The 21,243-nt window shown below is 54.5% G+C and overlaps 1 protein-coding gene across 1 annotated transcript; it reads left to right on the top strand.

The window, feature by feature from the left end:
• Window positions 1-1,234: 1,234 nt before the first annotated feature.
• TENT5B (terminal nucleotidyltransferase 5B) lies at window positions 1,235-7,437 on the top strand. The gene is made up of 2 exons (XM_057402457.1): window positions 1,235-1,440; window positions 4,743-7,437. The coding sequence occupies exons 1-2, from the start codon at window positions 1,258-1,260 to the stop codon at window positions 5,760-5,762; spliced, it is 1,203 nt and encodes a 400-aa protein (XP_057258440.1). The 5' UTR covers window positions 1,235-1,257; the 3' UTR covers window positions 5,763-7,437.
• The last annotated feature ends 13,806 nt before the right edge of the window (window positions 7,438-21,243 follow it).

Genomic DNA, 21,243 nt, shown 5'->3' with positions numbered 1-21,243 from the left:
CATCCTCACATGGGGACCCTGGTAGAGGGGACCCCAGAAACCCCTGGGGACCACTCAGGCTGTTGGGATGGAGAGGATCTCAGAAGGGACCAGGGCTTGGGGCACCCTTTTGCTTGCTCTATCCCCAACCCCAGTTGTGGGTGCTCCTGAACACCTCATTTCCGCCCAAACCCAAATGGCCCATCACTTAAGTTACTCTTCCTGCAGCTTCCAGCGGCAGACCCCTGGGATATGGAAGGGGAGAAACCTGCCTGGGCTTTGGAGACAGCTTGGAAGAGCTCTGCAAGAGCCTCCCCGAGGGCAGCAGCGCGGCAGGGAGGTGCCTCCTGGAGCTGTCTGTTAACTGCTGAGGAGAAATGAGCTCTTTAAAGGGATGGGAATTGTTGGGATAAAAGGAAATGGGTGGCAGAGAACAGGGATGGCCTGAGGAGGAGGCGGGGGCTTGGCCCGCAGCAGGGCCATGGGGCAGGGGCTACTCAGCATCCCAAGCTGGTGGATCCCATCATCAGGGGATGCTTCCCTGTGTGTCCTGGGTAGCACAGCCCCCTGCATGCAGCTGCTGCAGTGCTGCAGTGAGTCCCTGAGGACACTGCTGGGGGGGGGTGTGTATGTGTGTGTGTGTCAGGCCAGGGGGCACTGGGCTCTGGGGGTGCTAGGCCATGGTGTAGCAATGGGGTTTCAGACCTTGGAGCATCAATGGGCATCAATGGGGCATCAATGGGTATCAGTGGGTATCAACGGGCATCAATGGGATATCAATGGGTATCAACGGGTATCAACAGGCATCAGTAGGCATCAATGGCCATCAATGGGGCATTGATGGGCATCAATGAGTATCAAAGGGCATCAGTGGGGCATCAACGGTCATCAATGGGGAGTCAATGGGGTATCAATGGGTATCAATGGGGCATATCAAAGGGCATCAGTGGGGCATCAACGGTCATCAATGGGGAGTCAATGGGGTATCAATGGGTATCAACGGTTATCAACGGGACATCGATGGGCATCAATGGGTATCAAAGGGCATCAGTGGGGCATCAACGGTCATCAATGGGGAGTCAATGGGGTATCAATGGGTATCAACGGGACATCAGTGGGTGTCACAGGACACCAACAGACGTCAACAGCCGTCAGCGAGGTACCCGCGGGTGCCACCCGGTACCGACGGCACCAGCGCACCGCCCCTGTAACCCGCGCTCCGTCTCCAGCCAATCACCGCTGGCTGCACCGGCGCGGCTCTTCCGGCGGGGCTGGGCCATGCTGGCGGCGGCGGCGGCGGGGCCCGCTCCGGGCGGCGCGGAGCAGCCCGGCGGAGACCGCTTCAGCGTCCTGTCCTGGGAGCAGGTGCAGCGGCTGGACCAGATCCTGGGCGAGGCCGTGCCCATCCACGGCCGCGGCAACTTCCCCACGCTGTCGGTGCGACCCCGCACCATCGTGCAGGTGAGCGCGGGGCCGCGGGGGCAGGAGGAGCCGCTCTGCCGCTGGACTCTGCCCCGGTCCCGGCGGGGGGCGGGAAGGAGCCAAAGTGCTGAGGCGGTGGTTACCGGGCCCTGGGCCAGCCCGGCCCCCCCTGCGGGCTGAGGGCCGGGCTCCCGGTGCGGGAGGGGTGGGTCCCGCTTCCCGGTGCTGTTGGTGTCGGTGGTGTGGCTGCTGCCCCCTCCCCGGTAATGCCTAAGTTTAGGAAAACCGACCTTGAAATAGCCTTGTCTAGGAAAATGAACGCGTTCCTAATGCCTGATCCTGCTCGACTTGCTCCCACCCTGCAGCCCTCCTGTTCTTGAGCTGTTTTGGTGGCTGAGGCAGAGTGGGTTCTCCAGAGCTGCTCCCATAGGATTGCTTCATGCTGGTGGGCTTGTTGGGCTGGTGTCTTGGAGCAGTTACTGCTTGCTGTGTTAGATCGAGTGTCAGTGGCCTTTTGGTTGTCATCTGTATCCTCCAGGGCCTGCCCAATACTGTCTTGCTAAACAGTTCCTGTTAGTTTAACCATAAGGTAATAACTGTGTTTAATGTTGAACTAAGGATGTAGTTCAAATAAGCTGATGCATATTCATATTTGGGAGGCAACTTCATGCCTCAGTAATGACTCATCAAATGTAAAATCGGGCATGTTGGCTTCTAATTAAAAGGGCTCTTCACAAAGCTCACCCCAGCCTGGCTTTCACAAGAAACCCATCGTTGGGATTCTGAAGCCTTGAGAAATATTCCTGCTAGAGCCTGGAAAATGGGAAGGTGACATTTGAAAGGCTGCTCTGTGAATCCCAATGCCTCGAGTTCCTGCTGCATCTGGTGGGGGCAGAAGTGCTAAATCTTGGCTGCTGACACTTTAAAGTGAGTGTGAGAGCTCCTGTCAGGACATTGCCCTCAGGTTGTGCAAGGCCAGCGAAGCCTGGCGTGGTGCAGCATCAGATGTTCCACAGTGTCTTACTGCTTAATTCTACCAAAGTAAAGGCATTTGCTGTCAGAGCTGCTGAAAAGGATGTTGCTACTGGCAACTTCAGGCACCACATAACTGAGGGCTGTCATTCGGACCAGCCACACCGGCAGACCCTGTATTTAGGGCTGACTAATGTGAAACGAGTAACCTAAAAGGCAGTTCTTTATTGCGTGCTGCTGTTGTTGTTGTGGGAGGTGGGAAGCGGCTGGTCAGGATGCAGGCAGGCTTTGCTCCTGCCTGCCTGTCAGAGTCAATTATGTGAACCACACATAATGTGAGGTGCTGTTTTGGGAAGCAGGTCAGCAGCTGCCTAACCCTGTAAATATCCAACCCTCTGGGGAAGACACATACCTGAGCCCACTGCCTGCAGCCAGGGAGATGTGCTCCGGCTGGAGAACTGGGGGCAGTGGTGAGGCTGCAGGCTGGAGCTGCCTTGGGGTGATTTGGGACAAAGCACGTTTGAGCAGATGGGGGGGGTTCCACCTTTTCTGAGTACATCTCTCATAGGTGTGCTATGAGTCTGAAGCTTATGGGTCTGTGGTGCTGCTGGTCCTGAGCTGTGCCCAGAAAGGGCTTGAGCCGGTGCTCTTTGGCTCTAGGAAGTTAATGTGGACTGAGATCCTCTCAAAGCACTGGCCCGAGTTCTGCAGCAGGCACTTTTGTGATTTCTGTCTTCTCTCTCTAAGCCCAATAGCACAACACTCAACTCCACAAGTAGTGCTGGAGCTGTGCCTTGGGTGAGCAGCTCCAGCAGCTGATCACTTGGCACCAGACACGCACCAGGAGTTGTCTTGGTGGCCTCTGTGATGTTTGTTCTATAGGGGGGAATAACCCTGTGTCTCTTCCAGGGGTAAATTCAGTTTCCAGATTCTCTGCCTTTGGAAATAGCCCTTTTTATGGCTGGATTGGATGTGCTGATGGGGACTTGGGAGCTTGCTGGTTAACTGTTGCCTGGCATGTGGCTGTCACCATTGGGCTGGCAAAGAGCCTGGGTGCACTTCTGGACCAAGCAGCAGTGGTTTATGTCGGGGAGCAATAGGGAAACACCAGTGGAGAAGCTGCATCATGAGATTTAACCAAGTCCCTGTTGAAAACCACTCCTCAATTTGTATCAAGAGATGTGCTGTTTGCTGAGGGGCAGTTTGATACCTGCTGAGACCCATGGAGCTGTAACACTTTGGTGACCCCCAAACTACCTGCTCAGGGCTGTGTCCACCAAGCAGGTTCCCAGCTTTGAGTTTCAGTGGGGCCTCTCAAAGTAGGACAGCCTGGCAGAGCTCGCCTGGTCGCACTGGCTCCCAGTGATATGATTTGTCCATCTGTATCCCAAGCTTTTGCTCTTTCAAGCTCTAGCCTTGCTTTGGGCACTGGGGGAGCTGGCTGGCTCGCTGGGGCTCCCAGGGCAGTGGGTAATTGCTGGAGAGGAACATGAAAGGATGAGAGATGGGAAGAGGTGAACTTAATCTTCCTGGGATCTTTGAGTTTAGTTAAACTCAAATTATAAGCTGGTGTCTAGATAGTTTATTTTATGGTCTTGGGGTTATTTCAGCCTCTTGCATGTTAAGTAATCGGGCAAGTGATTCAGCTTTGCTCCGAAGGAACAAAGCTTTGGAGGTACTGGTGGGTGTGCCAGGACTGAGCAGGCAGCATTAAAATCACTGGAGTAACACCCGCAAGATGAAAGCCGTCTCTTGTGCTTGATAGCATGCCAAGTGCAGCGCGAAGCTCTGACACACTGGAAATTGTTAGGATACACTTACTAGTTAGGACATGAACTTGCATGTGCCTGGCTGGGGCTTTGGAGCAGTTCTGGCATCTTGATTTGCCTTTAGTGAATCTTGACAGGCAAAGGGGATGGCTGAAAGGAGTGAGCCACTGTCATTAAATCACCAGGGGCAGCTGTAGACTTTGCTGCTGCCTTCTAGTTGGAATCCTTGTTGGAATGGCTGCTCTCTTGATGCTTGGAAAGGCTGCAACCTGGGGAGGGGGGGATGAAGGGAGCAGAGACCACCCCAAAGATGAGTGCAGGTAACCTGGCTTTGGTGGGGGAAGGAGGGGAAGAGCAAAGAGCCACTTGTGCAGTAGGAGACCTCTACTGCAAGGGAAAAAGTAAAGGAGAACCACCCCTTGGCTGCTGGCAAAACTCTGGATGCTTTCCAAAGTGACCTATTTCTGATGGATTAGCTCTTTATTTCACTGTCTTGCACTGGAGTGACCCATATTAAGTGACGGGAGTGAATCCTGCTGCTGTAACCAGGCTGCTCCAGGAATGTTTTCTTGCTTCTCACTGACTCTCTCCATATCTCAGGTTGTCCGTAGTCGCCTGGAGAAGAAAGGAATTGCAGTCCATAACGTCAGGTTGAATGGTTCAGCAGCTAGTCACGTTCTACATCAAGACAGTGGCTTGGGGTACAAAGACCTGGATCTCATCTTTGGTGTGGATCTGAAGACCGAAGACGTCTTCCAGCTTGTTAAAGATGTGGTCATGGACTGCCTGCTTGACTTCCTCCCCGAAGGTGTCAACAAAGACAAGATCACACCCATGACGCTGAAGGAGGCATACGTGCAGAAGCTGGTGAAGGTGTGCAATGAGACCGACCGCTGGAGCCTCATATCCCTCTCCAACAACAGCGGCAAGAACGTGGAGCTCAAGTTCGTGGACTCCCTCAGGCGGCAGTTCGAGTTCAGCGTGGATTCCTTCCAGATCATCCTGGATTCGCTTCTGCTCTTCGGAGAGTGCTCGGAGAACCCCATGGCCGAGAACTTCCACCCAACGGTCACTGGGGAGAGCATGTACGGGGACTTTGAGGAGGCAATGGACCATCTCCGGAACAGGGTCATCGCCACGAGGAACCCAGAGGAGATCAGAGGTGGGGGGCTTCTGAAATACTGCAACCTCTTGGTGAGGGGATTTAAGCCCAAATCAGAAGTGGATATGAAGGCGCTCCAGAGATACATGTGCTCCAGGTTTTTCATAGACTTCTCTGACATCGGTGAGCAGCAGAGGAAGCTAGAGTGCTACCTTCAGAGCCACTTTGTGGGGATGGAGAACAAACGATATGACTATTTGATGACCCTCCACAGGGTGGTCAATGAAAGCACAGTCTGTCTTATGGGACACGAAAGGAGGCAGACCCTGAACCTCATTGCCATGCTGGCTGTGAGAGTCCTGGCTGAGCAGAACATCATCCCCACGGTCACAAACGTTACCTGCTACTACCAGCCAGCCCCTTACGTCAGTGAAATAAACTTCAACTACTATGTCACCCACGTGCAGCCCTTCCTGCCTTGCAATCAGTCTTACCCAACGTGGCTTCCCTGTAACTGAGCCAGAACAGACTTCAGGGCCTTTCCTCCAAGGTAATCCCATACCTTGGGGGGAATGGGGAGGGTGGGGGCAAGAAAAAGAGACAAAGCAACCAACCTTCCTAGAACTGCAACGAAAAGAAGCTTCCTGGACTTGAGTGCCTCGTTCCTGGGTTTGTTGGAATGAGGCCTGTACACTGTGATGGGAAGTGCAGTGCTATGGAAACCAGATGACCTGGACGTTTACAGGAAGACTCAATTGCTTATTGAATTGTGGAGGTCATGGGGGTGGGTGGGGGTGTGTGCGAGGGGAGATTGTAGAATTACACTAAGGTAGAGCTGCACTGCCCTGGAATGGCTCTGAACGGGGCTGGTTTTTAGTGTGGGAGGTGTTAGGGGTGTGCAGACTTGTGGCTTCTGAAGTTAGGAGCCAGAGTGGCAAATTCCTTTGAAGGACCAAAGAATCCTGTTTAAGTGCCTGTAACCATACAAACACAACTGTACTGTAAACCTCTGCAGGGGCTGATATCCCAGGAGCTCAAGTGGGGGTGTCTGAAGAGGCAAATGTTTCTGCTGGGGAGGGAGGGGGGGGGGTCATAAGATCATTTCTAGTAACCTTGCTGAAGCATGACTGGGGCTGCAGGTTACGTGTTGCTGAGGTTTTCTGGCATGGCTTCTGCCTGTGAAGGGCCAGCTGGAGCAAAGAGCTCTCCAAGTGGAGTTGTATTAACAGGGGTGGGCTTGGATTCCATGTAAATGCCAAAATAGAAGTGGGGTAGGGGGAGTGCATGGTGGGCAATGCTGTGCAGAGCTGTCTGGAGAGGAGGCAGCAGGGAGATACATATAGGAATTTACTTCAAGTCTGCAGTGCCAAAGTGTAATCATGTACAGGAACGATGAGGCCGATCTGTCCAGGAGCCTGCCCCGGGCTCCTCTACCTAATCCTGTGTTTTGTAGGGGAAATTGAAATGCTGCTGATTTTTCTTGGTTTTTGGCGTGCAGTGTGGTGTTAATGCACAAAGCCAGAGACCAGCTGGGTTATCTGGAGAGATGAGGCTTGTCCTTTGAAGCACAAACCAACTTGTTCACTAGTCAGGTATCTCCAGCTGTTGCTGTGTTGGGGGCTGAAGCCAGTGGTGTTCTAGGAGATAGGCAGACCTCTTCCAGTGTCCTGTGGTGGGAATCTTCCCTCTGCCAGGGGCCTATCTCCAGAAGCAGACGATTTCCAGCAATGTGATTCCACATGTGAGCTACTGATAGCATTTGAAATTCATTCCCTAGCTAGAAATGGAGCTTGGGGGGGGGGGTGGGTGAGCATGCAAAGGTCAGTTGGCCTTAGGGGAAAAAGTATGTCTTGACAAACCCTCTTGTGTGTTCAGGGTTTGGCTCTCTCAGCCAAACGTGGCTTTGAAGTAGTCAGGTGTCTGGAGCATCAAACAGTCTTTCACTGCAGTGCCTGCATTGCCATGCCCATTCTCTGGAATCATCATCTCTGCTTTAACTATGCATGGAGGGAGAGGTGGGCCAGCAAAGCAGGTGTTCCCTAGAGATGCTGCTCTGGGAACACTGTGACTCCATGGTGCTTCCTCCGAGGTATTTGAGTATCTTTATCTTGGGGTTTGTTTTGTTGTGACACAACTGTACTAGCTGGGCAGATTGAATGCTCTAATAAAGACTAGATCCTTGGAATGTCTATAGCCAGATTGCTACCTTCTTTGGGGATTGGGCATAAGGGGTTGGGGGGAGCGATCTGGGGGCTCTTGCACTTACCATGAACTAACGTGTTTGAAATTGGTCCAGCTTTGCTTCCGATTCAGTTAGAGCTGAAGAAGTGTCACTAACATTGTTGTTATTATATGTTTAACTGCCTTCCCGTGGAACAGCTTTGCCTTCATGGGCCAGGCTGGTGTGTGGGCTGTGCCACAGCCCAGGAACTTCTCAGTGCCCAGAGCCTGGTCCCTGTGGTGGGAGCTTGAGCTTTGTCCAGTGCGAGGTAAAACTGGTTTAAGGGCTGCTTTTGAGATCCAAAGGATGCAGCCTTCACAGCTGCAAGGGGAGATAGCTTTTGCTTTCATTTGAAATCTCAGTTGAACTTGTAGCATGCTTATTTTTTACAGGCTGCTTTACCTGCAGGCACATGGACACACTGAACAGATTCCCTCCTTCCCTTTCAGATGTCAGAAAGATTCCCTAAAGGGCAACTTATGTTGAGATTGCACTTTTGATTTACAGTGTGTGTGTGGTGGGACTCCTATGAGTGGGTTGAACCTGAGTTTTTTCTAGACCTTGCGGTGATCCTGTGCTGCCTCCTGCAAGGGGGCAAGTGGAAGATTCCAGTAACTTGAATGACGCTTGGGTTTTGTTTTAAATGTCTTTTCCCCTACACCTGTATCACTTGTCATGCGATGGGCTTGACATAAACTCACTAGATTCTTTAGAATCTGTTGCAAATAAATACAGTGTATTCAAATCTGTTGGGTTTTTATTTGCTTGTCCATGGGGGCAGTGTGGTGTGAGATGCTGACCCTCCTCCCACCGAGAACCAACTGGTTGCCTCAAGAGGAGCAAGCCTGGTTCTGGACCTGGCCAAGTGCATTGGGGTTGCTTAGTCCCTCCAAGTGAAGGAACTGGAGCCTGGGAAGGGTGTCGCTGTTGGCAGGTCACTGCCATGGTGAGGAAGGTTTCTATTTATAAGGGTGTTCTTTAGTGTTCTGCATCTTCCCTTTTCCTGGAAGCTCCTCAAGTTGCTGCTGGGGGAGGGAGCCTGACATGGAGCCTGCTCGGTGCTGGTGGTGATCTGTGGGCCCTGCTGCTGGGAATGGTACTGGGAGACTTGTGTTTCCTATGGCTTTGTTCTCAAGCAGAAGGTGGCTTGAGTGATTGAGAGTTGCTTATTCCTGTGCAGCTGACCCACCTGCTAGATGGTTCCTCTTGGAAAGGGGAGGCTTTGAAAGGTTTGTCTCCCACAGGAGCTTGGATCTGCTGATGGTCAGGCCAGTGTCTTGTGTGATAGCTGGAAGCTGCCTGCCTGTAGCTGGGTGCACGCTCTTCCAGCTCTGGCTGCCCTCCAGCTTCAGATGAAGTTTCACTTCCCCTTGTCAAGCTACAGGCAGTTCTGGTTCCACTGCAGCAATCACTGCTGATGTGCCAGTCCCTCTCTGGAACAAACTTGCTGGCTCTGCATCTCCAGATGGTTACTGTTGAGGGCTGAGCTTCGCTCTGATGACAGGTCTGGGTTGTTCTGCTGTGCCTGGCACCATGTAAGACCGTGTCTCTGTCGCCTGCTTGAGTAGGACTCTGCTTTAGCCAAGCTGATTCTTCTCTCAACCTGCTCGCAGTGAGAGGGGATTCTTACAACACAGCACAAAGCTGCTGCCTTCCCTGAGCGTGGCTCTAAAGCATCAGCTTAGTCTTTCAGTTGTCTTCTCAGTGCCAATGGTCAGTGCTGCTGATGCTCATAAACTGCCTCTGGATTTGTGACCCTGAGCAGCAAAAGCCCTGACAGAGTCGGCTTCTCATTGTTGGAGCGGATCAGGCGCTACAAAAGGACATTGGTGGAAAGTACTAGTAGTGATCAGAAAGGAGGTATCAATGTTTACAGTGGGGAGTTGGATCCCTCTTTTGTTAATTGCCAATTAAAAACAAACCCAAACCAAGCCAACATCTCTCTTCTCACAGCCTGTAGCCTGTCACTTTTGTTTTCTCTTTGAACAGAGGCTGATGGACAAGTTGGGATGTGCCTGAGTATCTGGTGGAGGAGATCTGGGCTCCAGTGCTGGGTGTGTTGGTGTGTGCTGCTCTCAGCCTTGGATCTGGAGTTTCGCTCTGAGGAAAGGCATGTGTTGGGATAGACCACGGTGGTGTGCCTGTAGGAGGATGGTCTGTGTTACATTGACAGTGTCCAGCTTGGATAACAAGCCCATAGTGCAGCCTGTGTGTGAGCACAGCATGTGCCCTGCAGCACCCCTGCAAAGGGCTGCTGGGGTGATGCCTTGAAATGCAGCCAAAACCATTTGGTGTTGTATCAGCAGGATCATTTCCAGGGTTTGCAATGCAGATTTTACAGCTGCGGCCCTGCCCATGGTTAGCTTCCTCCTGGAAGGACATGGAGCCGTGCTGCAGGATCACTGAAACAGGAGTAGTTTGTCTTGGATCTGTGTAATGCAGGAAGCATCTTGCTCCAATCTCCCTCAATCTGCTCAAAGGGTGGCACCATCTCTATGCAGGCACAGTGCTAGACCTAGCCTTTGTATCAAAGTTGTGTCTCGGTGTGTGTATTTAGTCTCTCTCTTGTAGTCCACCTGTGTTTTCTCCTCCTCCCCAGGAGCTGCTGGGGCAGCGCGGGTGCTCGCTTTGCTATTTGAGATGATGCAGGGTGAGAGAACAGTCTGTCTGCAGCTTCTCTTTCCATTTATAGCTGTGTTGGGCGATCCAGCGCACGGACCCTTGTGCTCTCATGCCTTGTGCCAAGCATGAGACAAATGCTTCATTGATATGGACATACCAGGAGGGCTGTGGCAGAGCTGAGCTGCTGGAGGATGGCACCAACTTGGTCCCTTTTGCTGTAGTCCTGAGCCCTGGGGAGGTGAAGGTTGATGGGAAGAGCCCTGCAGCTTGCTCTCTCATTGACCTCTCCTGCCCTATCTCCTGGCTGCTGTCTGCTGAAGGTTCTGGTTCAGGCTCTTGTATTACAAATAGGCTTTCAGCTCATGTTGGAGAAGGAGGAAGAGGGTTTAAAAGGCTTTTTTTCCCCCACTCTGTGCGTGGGGCATTGGCACTGCTCAGCTCCAAAGGCAGTTTGCTGCAGACCTGTTCGCTGGTGGCAAGGAGGCACAGTGGGAAGCTCCATGAACCCCCTTCATCAGCCACCTTCTCCCATCTGTGACTTTGCACATCCAGGCTCAGGTGTTCCCTTCCCTCCTGAGCCATCACCAGAGGCTTGTGCAGAGCCTGATCTGCCCAGGGCAGCAGCGCAGCTCCCCCCAGAACTCCTCTGTGCTTCTGCAGAAGCCAACACCAGCTCCCTGCTCTTCCCTGCTCCTCTTCTTCTGGAGCTCCTGCTCTGAGGAGGGAGATGCAGCACTGGTGGTAATGGCTGTGTGCCCAGCATCCAGCTGCTGCTCCCTCCCCTGGGTGGATCCCTGTGCTTGGCTGCCCATTTTAGCTTGTAGAGACTCGGTGGCTCTGACAAATGTGATAGAAATCATCTCTGGCATCCCAAGGTACTACTGGGGATGCCTGACCACTGGAGCTAAGGGATGTCTTCTTGGGGAAGGAGGGAAAAAAGTCAATCGGCACATCTGAGCCGTGAGATCAGCCAAGGATGAGGTGTTCCTGCACCCCCTCCCCTGACCCGCTGTGCGTTCCTTTGGTGACGCCAAGGGCATTTCCAGGAAAGAACGCCTCTTGTAGGTGGGGCCATAGTTTTGGAGACAGGCGTTAGGCTGGAGCAGTGCCAGGGGAGGTGCAGGTGATGTGGAATGGGTTATCTCTCTCAGTGTACAAGCAAGAACACGCGTTCTCAATCCTAACAGCTCACAGCATTCCTCCAGAGCGCCAGAGCCACCCACCTCTCCTTCCCAGCCAGAAGGATGGATGGAGATGGGGCAGCTCTCAGCCGGCAGCACTGGGGTGGTTGATGGTTGCCCTCTCCTGCTACCACAGCGTGTTTACCCTGCTTATCATGCTGCTATCAACTCCCAGTGTCAGCAGGAGCAGTGTCACCCTCCCTTCAAAGGGAAAGCCACCAAGCATCGCGTTCCCCAGGGTATTTGCGTGCCCTATATTTTTGCCTTGTAATCCAAGGAGGGGCTGGATGCAGGACACCCCTCCAGCCCTCCTCCCTTCCCCCCCATCATAGCCATGGGGCCGGCACGGCTGGAACAGCTGATTACTTTAAGCATTCCTCTACTACTATGCAATTAGAGGTCGCTTGGGCTTGAAATCCTGGTTAAATCCGCATGTCCGCAGCCTGACTCACCTAACTACTGCTGCCTGGTGAATCCTGGATGCATTCCTTAAAGACTGGACATAATGTTAACATAGCACTTACCACCCTTTCCAAACATCACCAGTGTAACGAGTTCAGCCAGTTTCTTCTCCTGCTCCTCCTCCTTCCTTGCAGCCCTACACATTCCCTGCATGCTCTGGTGGAGCAGTGAGGGAGGAATCCCCCCTTCACAGAAGGGTTTGCTCAACCACAAAGGAGCTCAAGAGGAATCAGTCCCTGAAAAGGTGATCTACTGCCTGGGTGAGGAGATGAGCAGCACTGCCATCCTTGGAAGGCTAAGACCCAACTCTAATGGTGCCTGGTGGGAAGGCAGGAGGGGATGCAGCCCTTCCCTATGGTGACACCCACCTGCAAGGGATGTAGAGCACCAATGTCCTCTGCAGCATCGAGATTGCTCCTACCACAAGCAGTTCAGGAGTGTTGTAATGTGCCCTCCCAAAGGCAGAGCCTTTGAACCCGTTTGGGGCTGGATGCTGCTGTTCCAGCTCATACTCGGTAGGTGCCCGTGATGGAGAGCACAGGGAGATGTGAGTAAGAGCATCCTCGCCCCCATCCCACGTCATGGGTGACCTAGCCCTGGGAGCGGCTGGGTGCCCTCCACCTCTCATTAATGCCCAGGGAATTGAAGGTGGTCAGCATTGCTAATGGCAGTAATTGCCTGGTGGTTATTTAGTTGATGATTTGTTTGATCCAGGCGGGTTGCTTGACGTCCAACCTCATCTGCCCAAGGCCATCCCGGGCTGTGCAGGGGAGTGAGGAGAGTGCAGGGACCAGCACAAGCATAGAATGGAGCAGCCCTGAGGAGAAGGACCTGGGGGTGTTGGTGGATGAGAAGCTCCCCATGGCCCATGACTGTGCGCTTGAGCCCAGATTCTGCCCCCCACCCCGTGCTGGGCTGCACCCCCATAGTGTGAGCAGCAGCTCGGGGAGGGGATCCTGCCCCTGCCTCCTGTGCTCTGGGGAGACCCGCCTGCAGTCCTGATCCAGCTCTGGGGCAGCAGCACTAGAGGCCAACAAGGAAGCTGGACAAGGGCCTGCAGGGGCAGGACAAGGGGAATGGCTTTAACCTGCCAGAGGGGAGATTGAGATGAGCTCGTAGGAAGGAGTTCTTCCCTGTGAGGGTGCTGAGACACTGGGATGGGTTGAACAGAGAAGCTGTGGCTGCCCCATCTCTGGCAGTGTTCAAGGCCAGGCTGGACACAGGGGCTTGGAGCAAGCTGCTCTAGTGGAAGGGGTCCCTGCCCATGGGAGGGGTTGGAGCTGGATGAGCTTTAAGATCCTTTCCAACCCAAATGAGCTGGTGATTCTATGATTGATCTCTCTTTTCCCAGTAGCTCCCAGCTGGATGAGCATGATTTATCCAGTGCCAAAACCAAGCCTCATCTCTAAGCCATCCACCCAGCTTCTTATCACCAAGGATCTCTTTCTTTGCTGCTTGGGGTGGGAAGAATAAAAGAGATAGCCCGGGCTTTTGTGGGAGATCAGCGGGCTGCAGTGGGGGAAAACAGTTTCAAATCTGTCTCCACAAGTGCTCCTCGAGCTCTGTCCCACTATCCTGCCCCAGCAATAGGGATGGTGTCTTCTTGACTGGACTAAAGGGAATGCATCCAGCTCCTAGGGCATGCTGCTCTTCCCCATGCAACAGCCTCAACAGCTCCATGCAGCACAAGGTAGGTGCAAAACCTGGTGGCTAGGAGCTGCCAGGATGGGCTGGAGGGTCCTTCTGCCCTGGGCAGTTGATGGTTCATAGCTGATAGCTAGGGTGCTGCAGGGTGTTTGGGTGCTGGTGTTTGTGGGCAGGCAAGGAGCTGCTCCACTCCCTGGCACTGCAAAGGGTCCAGGCTCCTTGGCCGTGCTGTGGGTGGGAGGGAGCCAGGCTCATCCCACAGGAGCTGTCACTTGCCTGAACCTTGGAAAGCCAGGATCTCTGGCGCTATCCTGTCACCGAGGAATCCACCCTCACATGAGCCCCATCGGTGGCTGCTGCATCACTCCCTTTCCTCCTTGCTTCTAGAGTGGGTGCCCCCTGCTCCCTCAGCCCCTGCACAGGACCGGGGAGCCTGGCAGGCTGCTGTGGGGCCGCAGGGTTCCCCCAGCCGCCAGCGCTGCACGGAGGCTGTGGCATCCCCGGGGCTGGGCTGGATTTGGTTCTCTCTGCTCTCACCGCAGCTGCCTGCGTTTGCCTTTGGGGTAAAGATCAATCGTCTGCACAAAGCGTTCCCCTCGGGAGCTGCCAGCAGAGCCTGCTCCTCCCTGCAGCCTTCCAAAGGGAGCGTGGACACTGATGAGCCTGGCCCTTGGCACCCCAGCTCCTGCATTCCATGCTGGGACATCCCTTGGTGAGCAGTGAGCATTGGCTATCCCAGGCTCTGGGCATTCCTGTAATGGGACTTGGATCTGAATCCACCTTCACCAGGGAGGTCCAGATGTGGCACAGCTGCCTATGAGGAAAACAGCACTGAGCTCTCCTGGAAACCTCAATCCTCCTGCCTTATGGCAAGGGAAATGGAATCCTGCCTGATCTCAGCCAAGTGGCTGAGAGCCAGTTGAGCTCAATCACCCATGCACGGTTAGGCTGGGCCAGTGCTCCCAGGGCCATTCCCAGGGAGGACTTGGCTGTGGGATGAGGCAACAGGAGAGATGCATGTGCTGGTTCCACCCAGCATGAGCTGGACACTCCCCAGGGTCTCCCCAGTGGTCTGAGCCCTCAGCTGGGCTTCCCAGCACAGGCATGTGAATGCACTGGGCAGATCCATCAAGAAGGATGCAGAGGTGAGTTCAGGCAGGACCAGCTGTGTGAGAACTGGAGAATGATTTCAAGCTGCACTATTGATGGAGAGGGCATTGGGCACCCAGGGCTGCCCTGAGGCTGACTTCAGGTCACACGGGAGCTCAGGAGGTGTTTGAAGCACTGGGGCTGGTTCTTCATGTCATGAAGAGGTGCAGAAGGTGCCATAGGCAGAGCTGAAGTGGCAGCATGAGGTTTTGGGTGTTGGGAAGGGCTGGAGGGGCCCAGGCACCCTCCTGCTGCCACAGCCAGGGCAGGACCAGGGCTCCACAGTGGGGTGCTGGTCGCAGGGTTGGGGGTGTCAGGGGAGCATCACGCTCCTGAACCAGACCGAGCAGCTCTGGGAGTCCCCACGCCATGTGTCACACCAAAGGAAGACCTTTTAATTGTCCCCTCGTAGGACATGGCCTGGAAAGAGGCAGTGATGAGGTGCTTTGTGATACCCATCTGCCTGGCTCCTCTGCAGCCAGTGCCGCAGGGGCTGGAGCTGTGCACAGGCAGCGTGTGCCTGTCCCCCACGTGGTGGTTGACACCGTACCCAGCTGTGACAGGGGCAGCCAGGGTAAGGACTTGGTGTCCACACGCTGAACGCAGGCTGAGGTGGGGTAATCCAGCCTTTCCCTTCCTGGGAGAGGGGATAAGCGTTCCCGCTGCACACACGTGTTCTGAGACAGGCGTGTGAGTTGTGTCCTACCCTAGGACCAAACAAGCCCACCCAAGGAGAGATGTGGGTCCCCACCATCACCCCACATGTCTGTCGGGTGTGTCAGCATGGCATGGAGCTACCTCGTGTACATGTGCATGCTGGAGAGGTTGGATCCTGCTGTCCCCAGTGCTGGTGACCCTGCTGCCAGCATCAGCTCCATCCCATGAAGCACGGTGAGATGAGGTGAGCCTAGAAAATCCCCTTCTTACCTCTCTGAGGCCAAGCCCAGTAATGCAGCATCATCTGCACCACCATCACAGCACTAAAGCCACAGCAGGGCCGGGTTATTTGCTATCAGAGGTGCTGTTTGTACTCATCCCAATGACTCCATGGCTTGGGCAGGCCTGACAGGAGTACAGCAAGGCAGCAGGTAAGAAATTCCCTTCACCATGCCTTGTTCTTCTGGTCTTTCAAGATTACAGCACCCTTTGTATCCTGATACTTTCTCCCAGTGTGGGCTTTTGTGTGCAGTCTGGGAAATTACAGCCATTTAGTGTTAAACACATGTGTGTGTATATACATACATATATACACACATACATACATATACATATATATCTAACTTTGGGGTTATCTCTTGGAGAGAGAGAGCAACATTAAAATAACTTTGGGTTATAATGCAATTATAAGGCTAAATTGGGTTCCTGAAGAGCATCAGCTGCAGTGAGTGTGAATATTGTGCTTCGCTTAGGATCAGCCAACCTTGTGTCAGGCAAAGCTAAGTGAGGCTTTTACCTTTTTACTTGTTTTGTTGTGTTTTGACAAGCCAGGAGGAAAATAATGTGGCTGTTTCTCTGTGCATCCCAGGACCCAGGGACACCGCAGAAAGGAGGTTTTCTCCCCAGAGCCCTCGGCAGCTCTTCTCCAGTGGAAATACAGCTTCACATTGGCGGAACTGTTGGCAGCAGGTAGGGATTTGTGTTAGAATCCTTGACTGGAAGCACAGCAGGTGATGGGAGCTCAAAGGGTTGTGGCCCTGGAGCTTACCTTGAGGCTGTGTCCAGGCTTTGAGCTGGTCTGTGCTTCAGCAGCCATACCTCAAATGTTTATTTCCAGAGGTAGGAAGGACTGAAAAGCTTTCAGAAGGAAGGGAGGAGGGGAAAACACAACCCTATGATGCATTTCAGAAGGGCTTCAAAAGGATGGACAGAGTGTTTTGGGGTTCTCACAGCAGCTTTGCCAGAAGCAAACAGCAGGAACCAGATTCAAAACCCTCCCTGGGAGTTATTCCATCTGCTGTGCTGGGCTGTAGATCAAAGCTCGGGTGAGCTGCAGGGCTGACAGAGAGAGAATGGGCTCTTGGGGTTTGTTTAATGTCCCCAGAGCTGGGAAGGGACATTCCTCCCTTTGTTCCCAGGTTGGGCATCGTGGCGCAGAGCCCCAGCTGCGGGTGCACTGCCCCAGGCTTTCTGCTTGGGCTTTGCTCAGCTGGATTAAAGCTGGTTTGGTGCTCACAAGGCTTTGCAGTGGGGTTTAGGGCTATGCATGTGGCAGGGGTCTGCTCTTGGGGGCTTTACAGAGAAGGGGGGGAGGATGCTATGCTCTGTGGTGGGAGTGGAGAGCACCATGCCAAAGGAAGGGTGGAACAGGGCTTGCTCAATGTGTCAGAGCCCCAGTCCAGCACGAGCAGGAGGTGCTGGGTAGGACACGGGTTGGTAGAACCTAAATTCCTCCATCAGGGCCTCCCCTGTACATGGGTGCAGGAGGAGGGTGCCGGTGCCTCCCCCCACTGCTGGGTTTCAGTTTCATGTTTTGCACTGGCAGCAGCAAGAACTGAAAGAGGAATTGCCACCACCAGGCTGGATGTGCTGAGCCACAGGAGCCCCCCAGTCTGGCAGCTCCTGCATCCTGAAGGCTCTGCATCCTCTTTCCCAGCAAAACCAGGCTGCAAAACCAAACCAGTCCACAGGGCAGGGCTGTGGAATCCCACTGGCATCAGCAGAACTTTTCATGGTGGCCATTGGTGATAATGCCTTCTGGCTGGGACACGCTGGAGGTGACGTACCTTGTCCCCATGTCCACCACTTGCTGTTTGGTCACCCAAGGAACCACAGGTTACCTGTCATGCTGATGGGATGGATTATTGCTATCCCAGGACGGGTTACTCAGTGACCCACACTGGGAATGGGATCTTAGGGGATGCAAAACAGGCACCACCTCAGAGACAGGGGGGGATGCCCATCCCAGGGAAGCCACCATGGTGCTGCCAGCCCCCATCCCTTTGCATCCCTCTGGTGCATGTTTTGCTTGGCAGCCCCCAGGCAGGAATGTTTCCTGCTGCCGAGCGGGAGTGGAGGCAGGAATTGCTGGGATAGCGACAGGCTGAGTAACAGCACTAACTTTATTCTCTGAAACAAAGGGCAGTGTCCCAGGCGCCGAGGGCTGCTCCAGCTCCCAGCACTGCGGAGGCCAGGGCCGGGGAGCATGGGCAGAGCCAGAACCACCATTGCTGCAGGGGCTCCTGCCCTGAACTCCTGCCCAGCTCCCACCACCTGCCCTTTGCCAGCCAAAAGTGGATTTCTAGGGGTTGAAAACCAACAAGGGCTGGGATTGTCCTCCAAGCAGCTTCCCAGTCCTTCCCAGTGCTCTTCCTTCTGCAGGTCTATCTCTAGCCTTTCCCCTGGGGCGTCCAAACCCAGTATGGACACCCAATACCCCTGAGCACCCTGCATGCCTCTCCTATGCTCCTGGCACCCCAGGGTGCTGCAGACCTTCCCTCTGGCCCCATGTCTCCCTTCCCTGGATGATTTCCTGGCCATGCAGGTGGCCGAGGAGGGGATGGAGGAGGAGGGGTGTCCCCTCCCCAGAGCCCACAAGCTCCATGGGCTGTGGCAGCACCTCCCCATCCTGCTCTGAGGAGGCTCCCACGTTCCTGCAGAGCATCCCTGGAGCACAGGGCCAGCTCCAGGCTGGCTGCTTCCCTTCGATAAGGAGCACGGTTTGTTTGTGAGCAGGATTCAGCCTTGCTGCCTCGTGTGAGCAGCTCTCCTGCCAGGGCTGGCCTTGGCTGTGGGGCCTGGGGCAAGGCAGCACTTCTCAAAGCAAATATTTGCCCAGTGCAGTACCAGAGGGGAAAGAGGAGTGCTTGTTTCCCTGGCACCAGAGGGAGGTTCCCAGGGACCTGCACTTGATCCTGGGGTGGGGGGGTTCAGCCGTGCCCTGACCTGTCACTGTGCTGAGCTGCCCAGGTTCTGAACCTCTTCATGCTCTGCAGCTTTGCACAAAGAGGCTTTTACCATGTACTACAGCAAAGGGGCATCGCGCTCAGCTGCCCCGGGAAACTTCACTTGGTGTTCAAGGTGGACCTGGGCGGTACCAGGACCTTGCTCCTGTGCCAAAGATGCTCGAAGTCTGCAAGGACCCCAAATCTACCCAAAAATCCTTCATAAAATTGAGCACTATTCGGTGGTGGCAGCACCAACCTGTTGGAAAGGGGCTTTAAATATTAGATGGTGGATGCTCATCATTGCTGGTGCCATCAGCACACCCAAACTGCCCCCAGCCCCTCGCCCCTCTGCTTGGGGGTTCCCACCCACTCTTTAGGCTCGCCAGGGCTTCAGGCTTTTCGCTGTGGCTGCACAGGGTAATGGGGAATGGTACTTTAAAGCATCATTTTCTGTTGCTTATGAAGCAAGACTGTCCTGCAGCTGACAACCAAAAACCCCTCCTGCCCCGCACTACCAGTGCAGTGACATTGGCTCAATGCTGCTCCCTCCCCACAGCCATTTCCCGGGCTCAGGGAGCAGCACATTTCCCACCCACTCAGTTTGTCTTGGAAACAACATGGGAATCGGGGAATGAGCCTGCACAAAAGGCAAAGGCTGAAGCACCAGCACTGGCCCCAGCCCCCCGGGGCACCCAGCCGCCCTGAGCACCCATGAGGGCTTTGGCAGAGGCTGGCTGACCCCAAGCATCAAGGGTCAGTGCTAATGGGGATTAGGAACATGGAAAGCCCCAGATTAATGGCCTGGCTGTTCCCAGCCAAGTCACCAGCACCCGCTGTGAGCTCTTCCTCCTTTTCCTCCTCTCCAGCAGGAATGTGAAGGTGCCAGCCCTGCCTGTGGTCCTGCTGGTTTTAAATCTGTGTGCTTTAGTGCAACAAGCCTCTCTGCTTGTGCACAGTGAGCCTAAACCCGGGTGGGAATTAGTGCATCTCCAGGGGAAACCAACCTCCCCTGACAGCTGTGGTGGGGACACAACCTCCTGTCCCACCATGGTCGGGCAGCTCCAAGCTGTGTCTCAGGGCTGTCCCCATGGCGTGTTCCAGGCATGTTCTCCCCTCCCCGTGTCCTACCAGGGCCCCACTAGATGCCCGTGTGAGCCAGGGCTTCCTCGGGGCTTCTCCATAACGGGAGCTGCTCCTGGTCCCTCTTCCCTCCTGCTCCTCTCCATAAGAGGCGAGGCGACAGGGAGCTCCGAGAGGAGCCTGCACTTGGCTTCCCTCCACGCATTCCTTTCCTGCCTGTCACTGACTGATATAGTCCCCAGCATCAGCCTGGCCTCACGTCAGCAGGGCCGGGGCCAGCAGCAGGCAGGGGCACCCTGGGCACGTCACTGGGTCTCAGTGGTACTTGGGAGTTCCATGCAGGGCTGCAGAGCCCTGCCCAGGGGCTGTTTCCATCTGACAAGGAAGGGAGTCCTGGTGTCAGCAATCCCACAGCATGGGATGCGCTCACTGGTGCTGCAGGGCCACTACCCCTGCAGGCTGAGAGAGGGAAGGGAAAGATGAGTGTAGATTGCTTTTCTTTCCTCTTCCATCCTTCCTTCCTCCCTTCTTCCCATCCTTCCTCCCTACAGCTCAGCTCTGCCATCACACACTCAGGAGCCGAGCAGCAGGACCTGTGTGCTCCTGTGCTGGGATTGCTTGAGTCCCAAACCCCACCCTGTCTTTAGTCCTGCTGCTTGGACAAAACCCCCTGCAAACAACAGAGGGCTGGAGAAGTTTGGGGCTTTTATTTCCTTAAATACCCCCTCCTGGACTCATGGCATCATGCAAGCCCTAGCCCAGAGATGCCAAGGTCAGGGTGTTCCACAGGCACAAACCAGCACAGCAGGGAAAAGCACCACACACAGGAACCAGGACATGCGACCATGTCCTGGAGCTGCTCCTGCTCCACAACCACTGGAAAGGGGAACCCAAACCCTCCAAGCTTGGAAGCCTCCCCCTCCAGCCTCGCAAGCAGTAGCTGGTTCTTCTGGCAATTCATCTCTAAACTCCACTATGGACCGTGATGAGGTTACAGGTCTCCCATTATGTTGGATTGCTGAGGATTAGCAGGGACAGGCAAACCAAATGTGCAGGGGAGGGGTTGTCTCCTTTCATGTCTGTGCATCCCTGCTGCAGGATGGGGTGCTGGGTTTAATGTATATACATATTACATTTTATATGTCTATATATATATACAGCTTGGGTTGCAGAGGGGGCCTGTTCCCACCTCCTCCAGCCCAGACAGTGCGAGATGGGACAGTGAGCAAGGCAAAACCACTCCCCTGCACCTTGCCCTTATGTGCACCTTATGTTGCTATTTTGGGGCGCAGCCCCTCTCTCCATCACCCCTTCCCGGGTGGGAGTGGAGGGAAACCCTAGTGCTGTTGGGAAGGGGCTTGGGCAGGTGCTGGGAAGGTCGGGATCAGCTCTGGAGAGGAGCAGAAGGATTATCTCCCCTCTGGTTCTCTGTGGCCCTTGGAGCAGATGCCAGATCCTGCCCAAGCCAGTGACATGAAGGAGCTGGCTACGCCACAGGTAGAGGCATGCTTTTGGATTAGGGCAGCCAGGGCTGGAAATAGAGATGCTGCTCCATGACTAGAGCCTCATGGGGTACTTCAGCCAAGGCTGGGACAGAAGCAAGAGGCAGGGCTGTTTGAACACTGATAAATCACAGCTTGGACAGTTCTGGCTGTTGCCCAGTGACCTCCTCCAGCCTGGCCTTTCTGGAAGGAGAAAGGCCATGAGAAACCACAGCCCTAAGCCCACATGCAGCAGGGTTAATCACCCCCTT

Source organism: Pezoporus wallicus, unplaced genomic scaffold (assembly GCF_028554395.1).
Source record: "Pezoporus wallicus isolate ANWC-B61680 ecotype Strahan unplaced genomic scaffold, APGP_CSIRO_Pwel_v1 contig_13161, whole genome shotgun sequence".
Lineage (NCBI taxonomy): Eukaryota > Metazoa > Chordata > Aves > Psittaciformes > Psittacidae > Pezoporus > Pezoporus wallicus.
The sequence above is the reverse complement of the archived record's forward strand: the minus strand, read 5'-3'. Positions and strand labels throughout refer to the sequence as shown.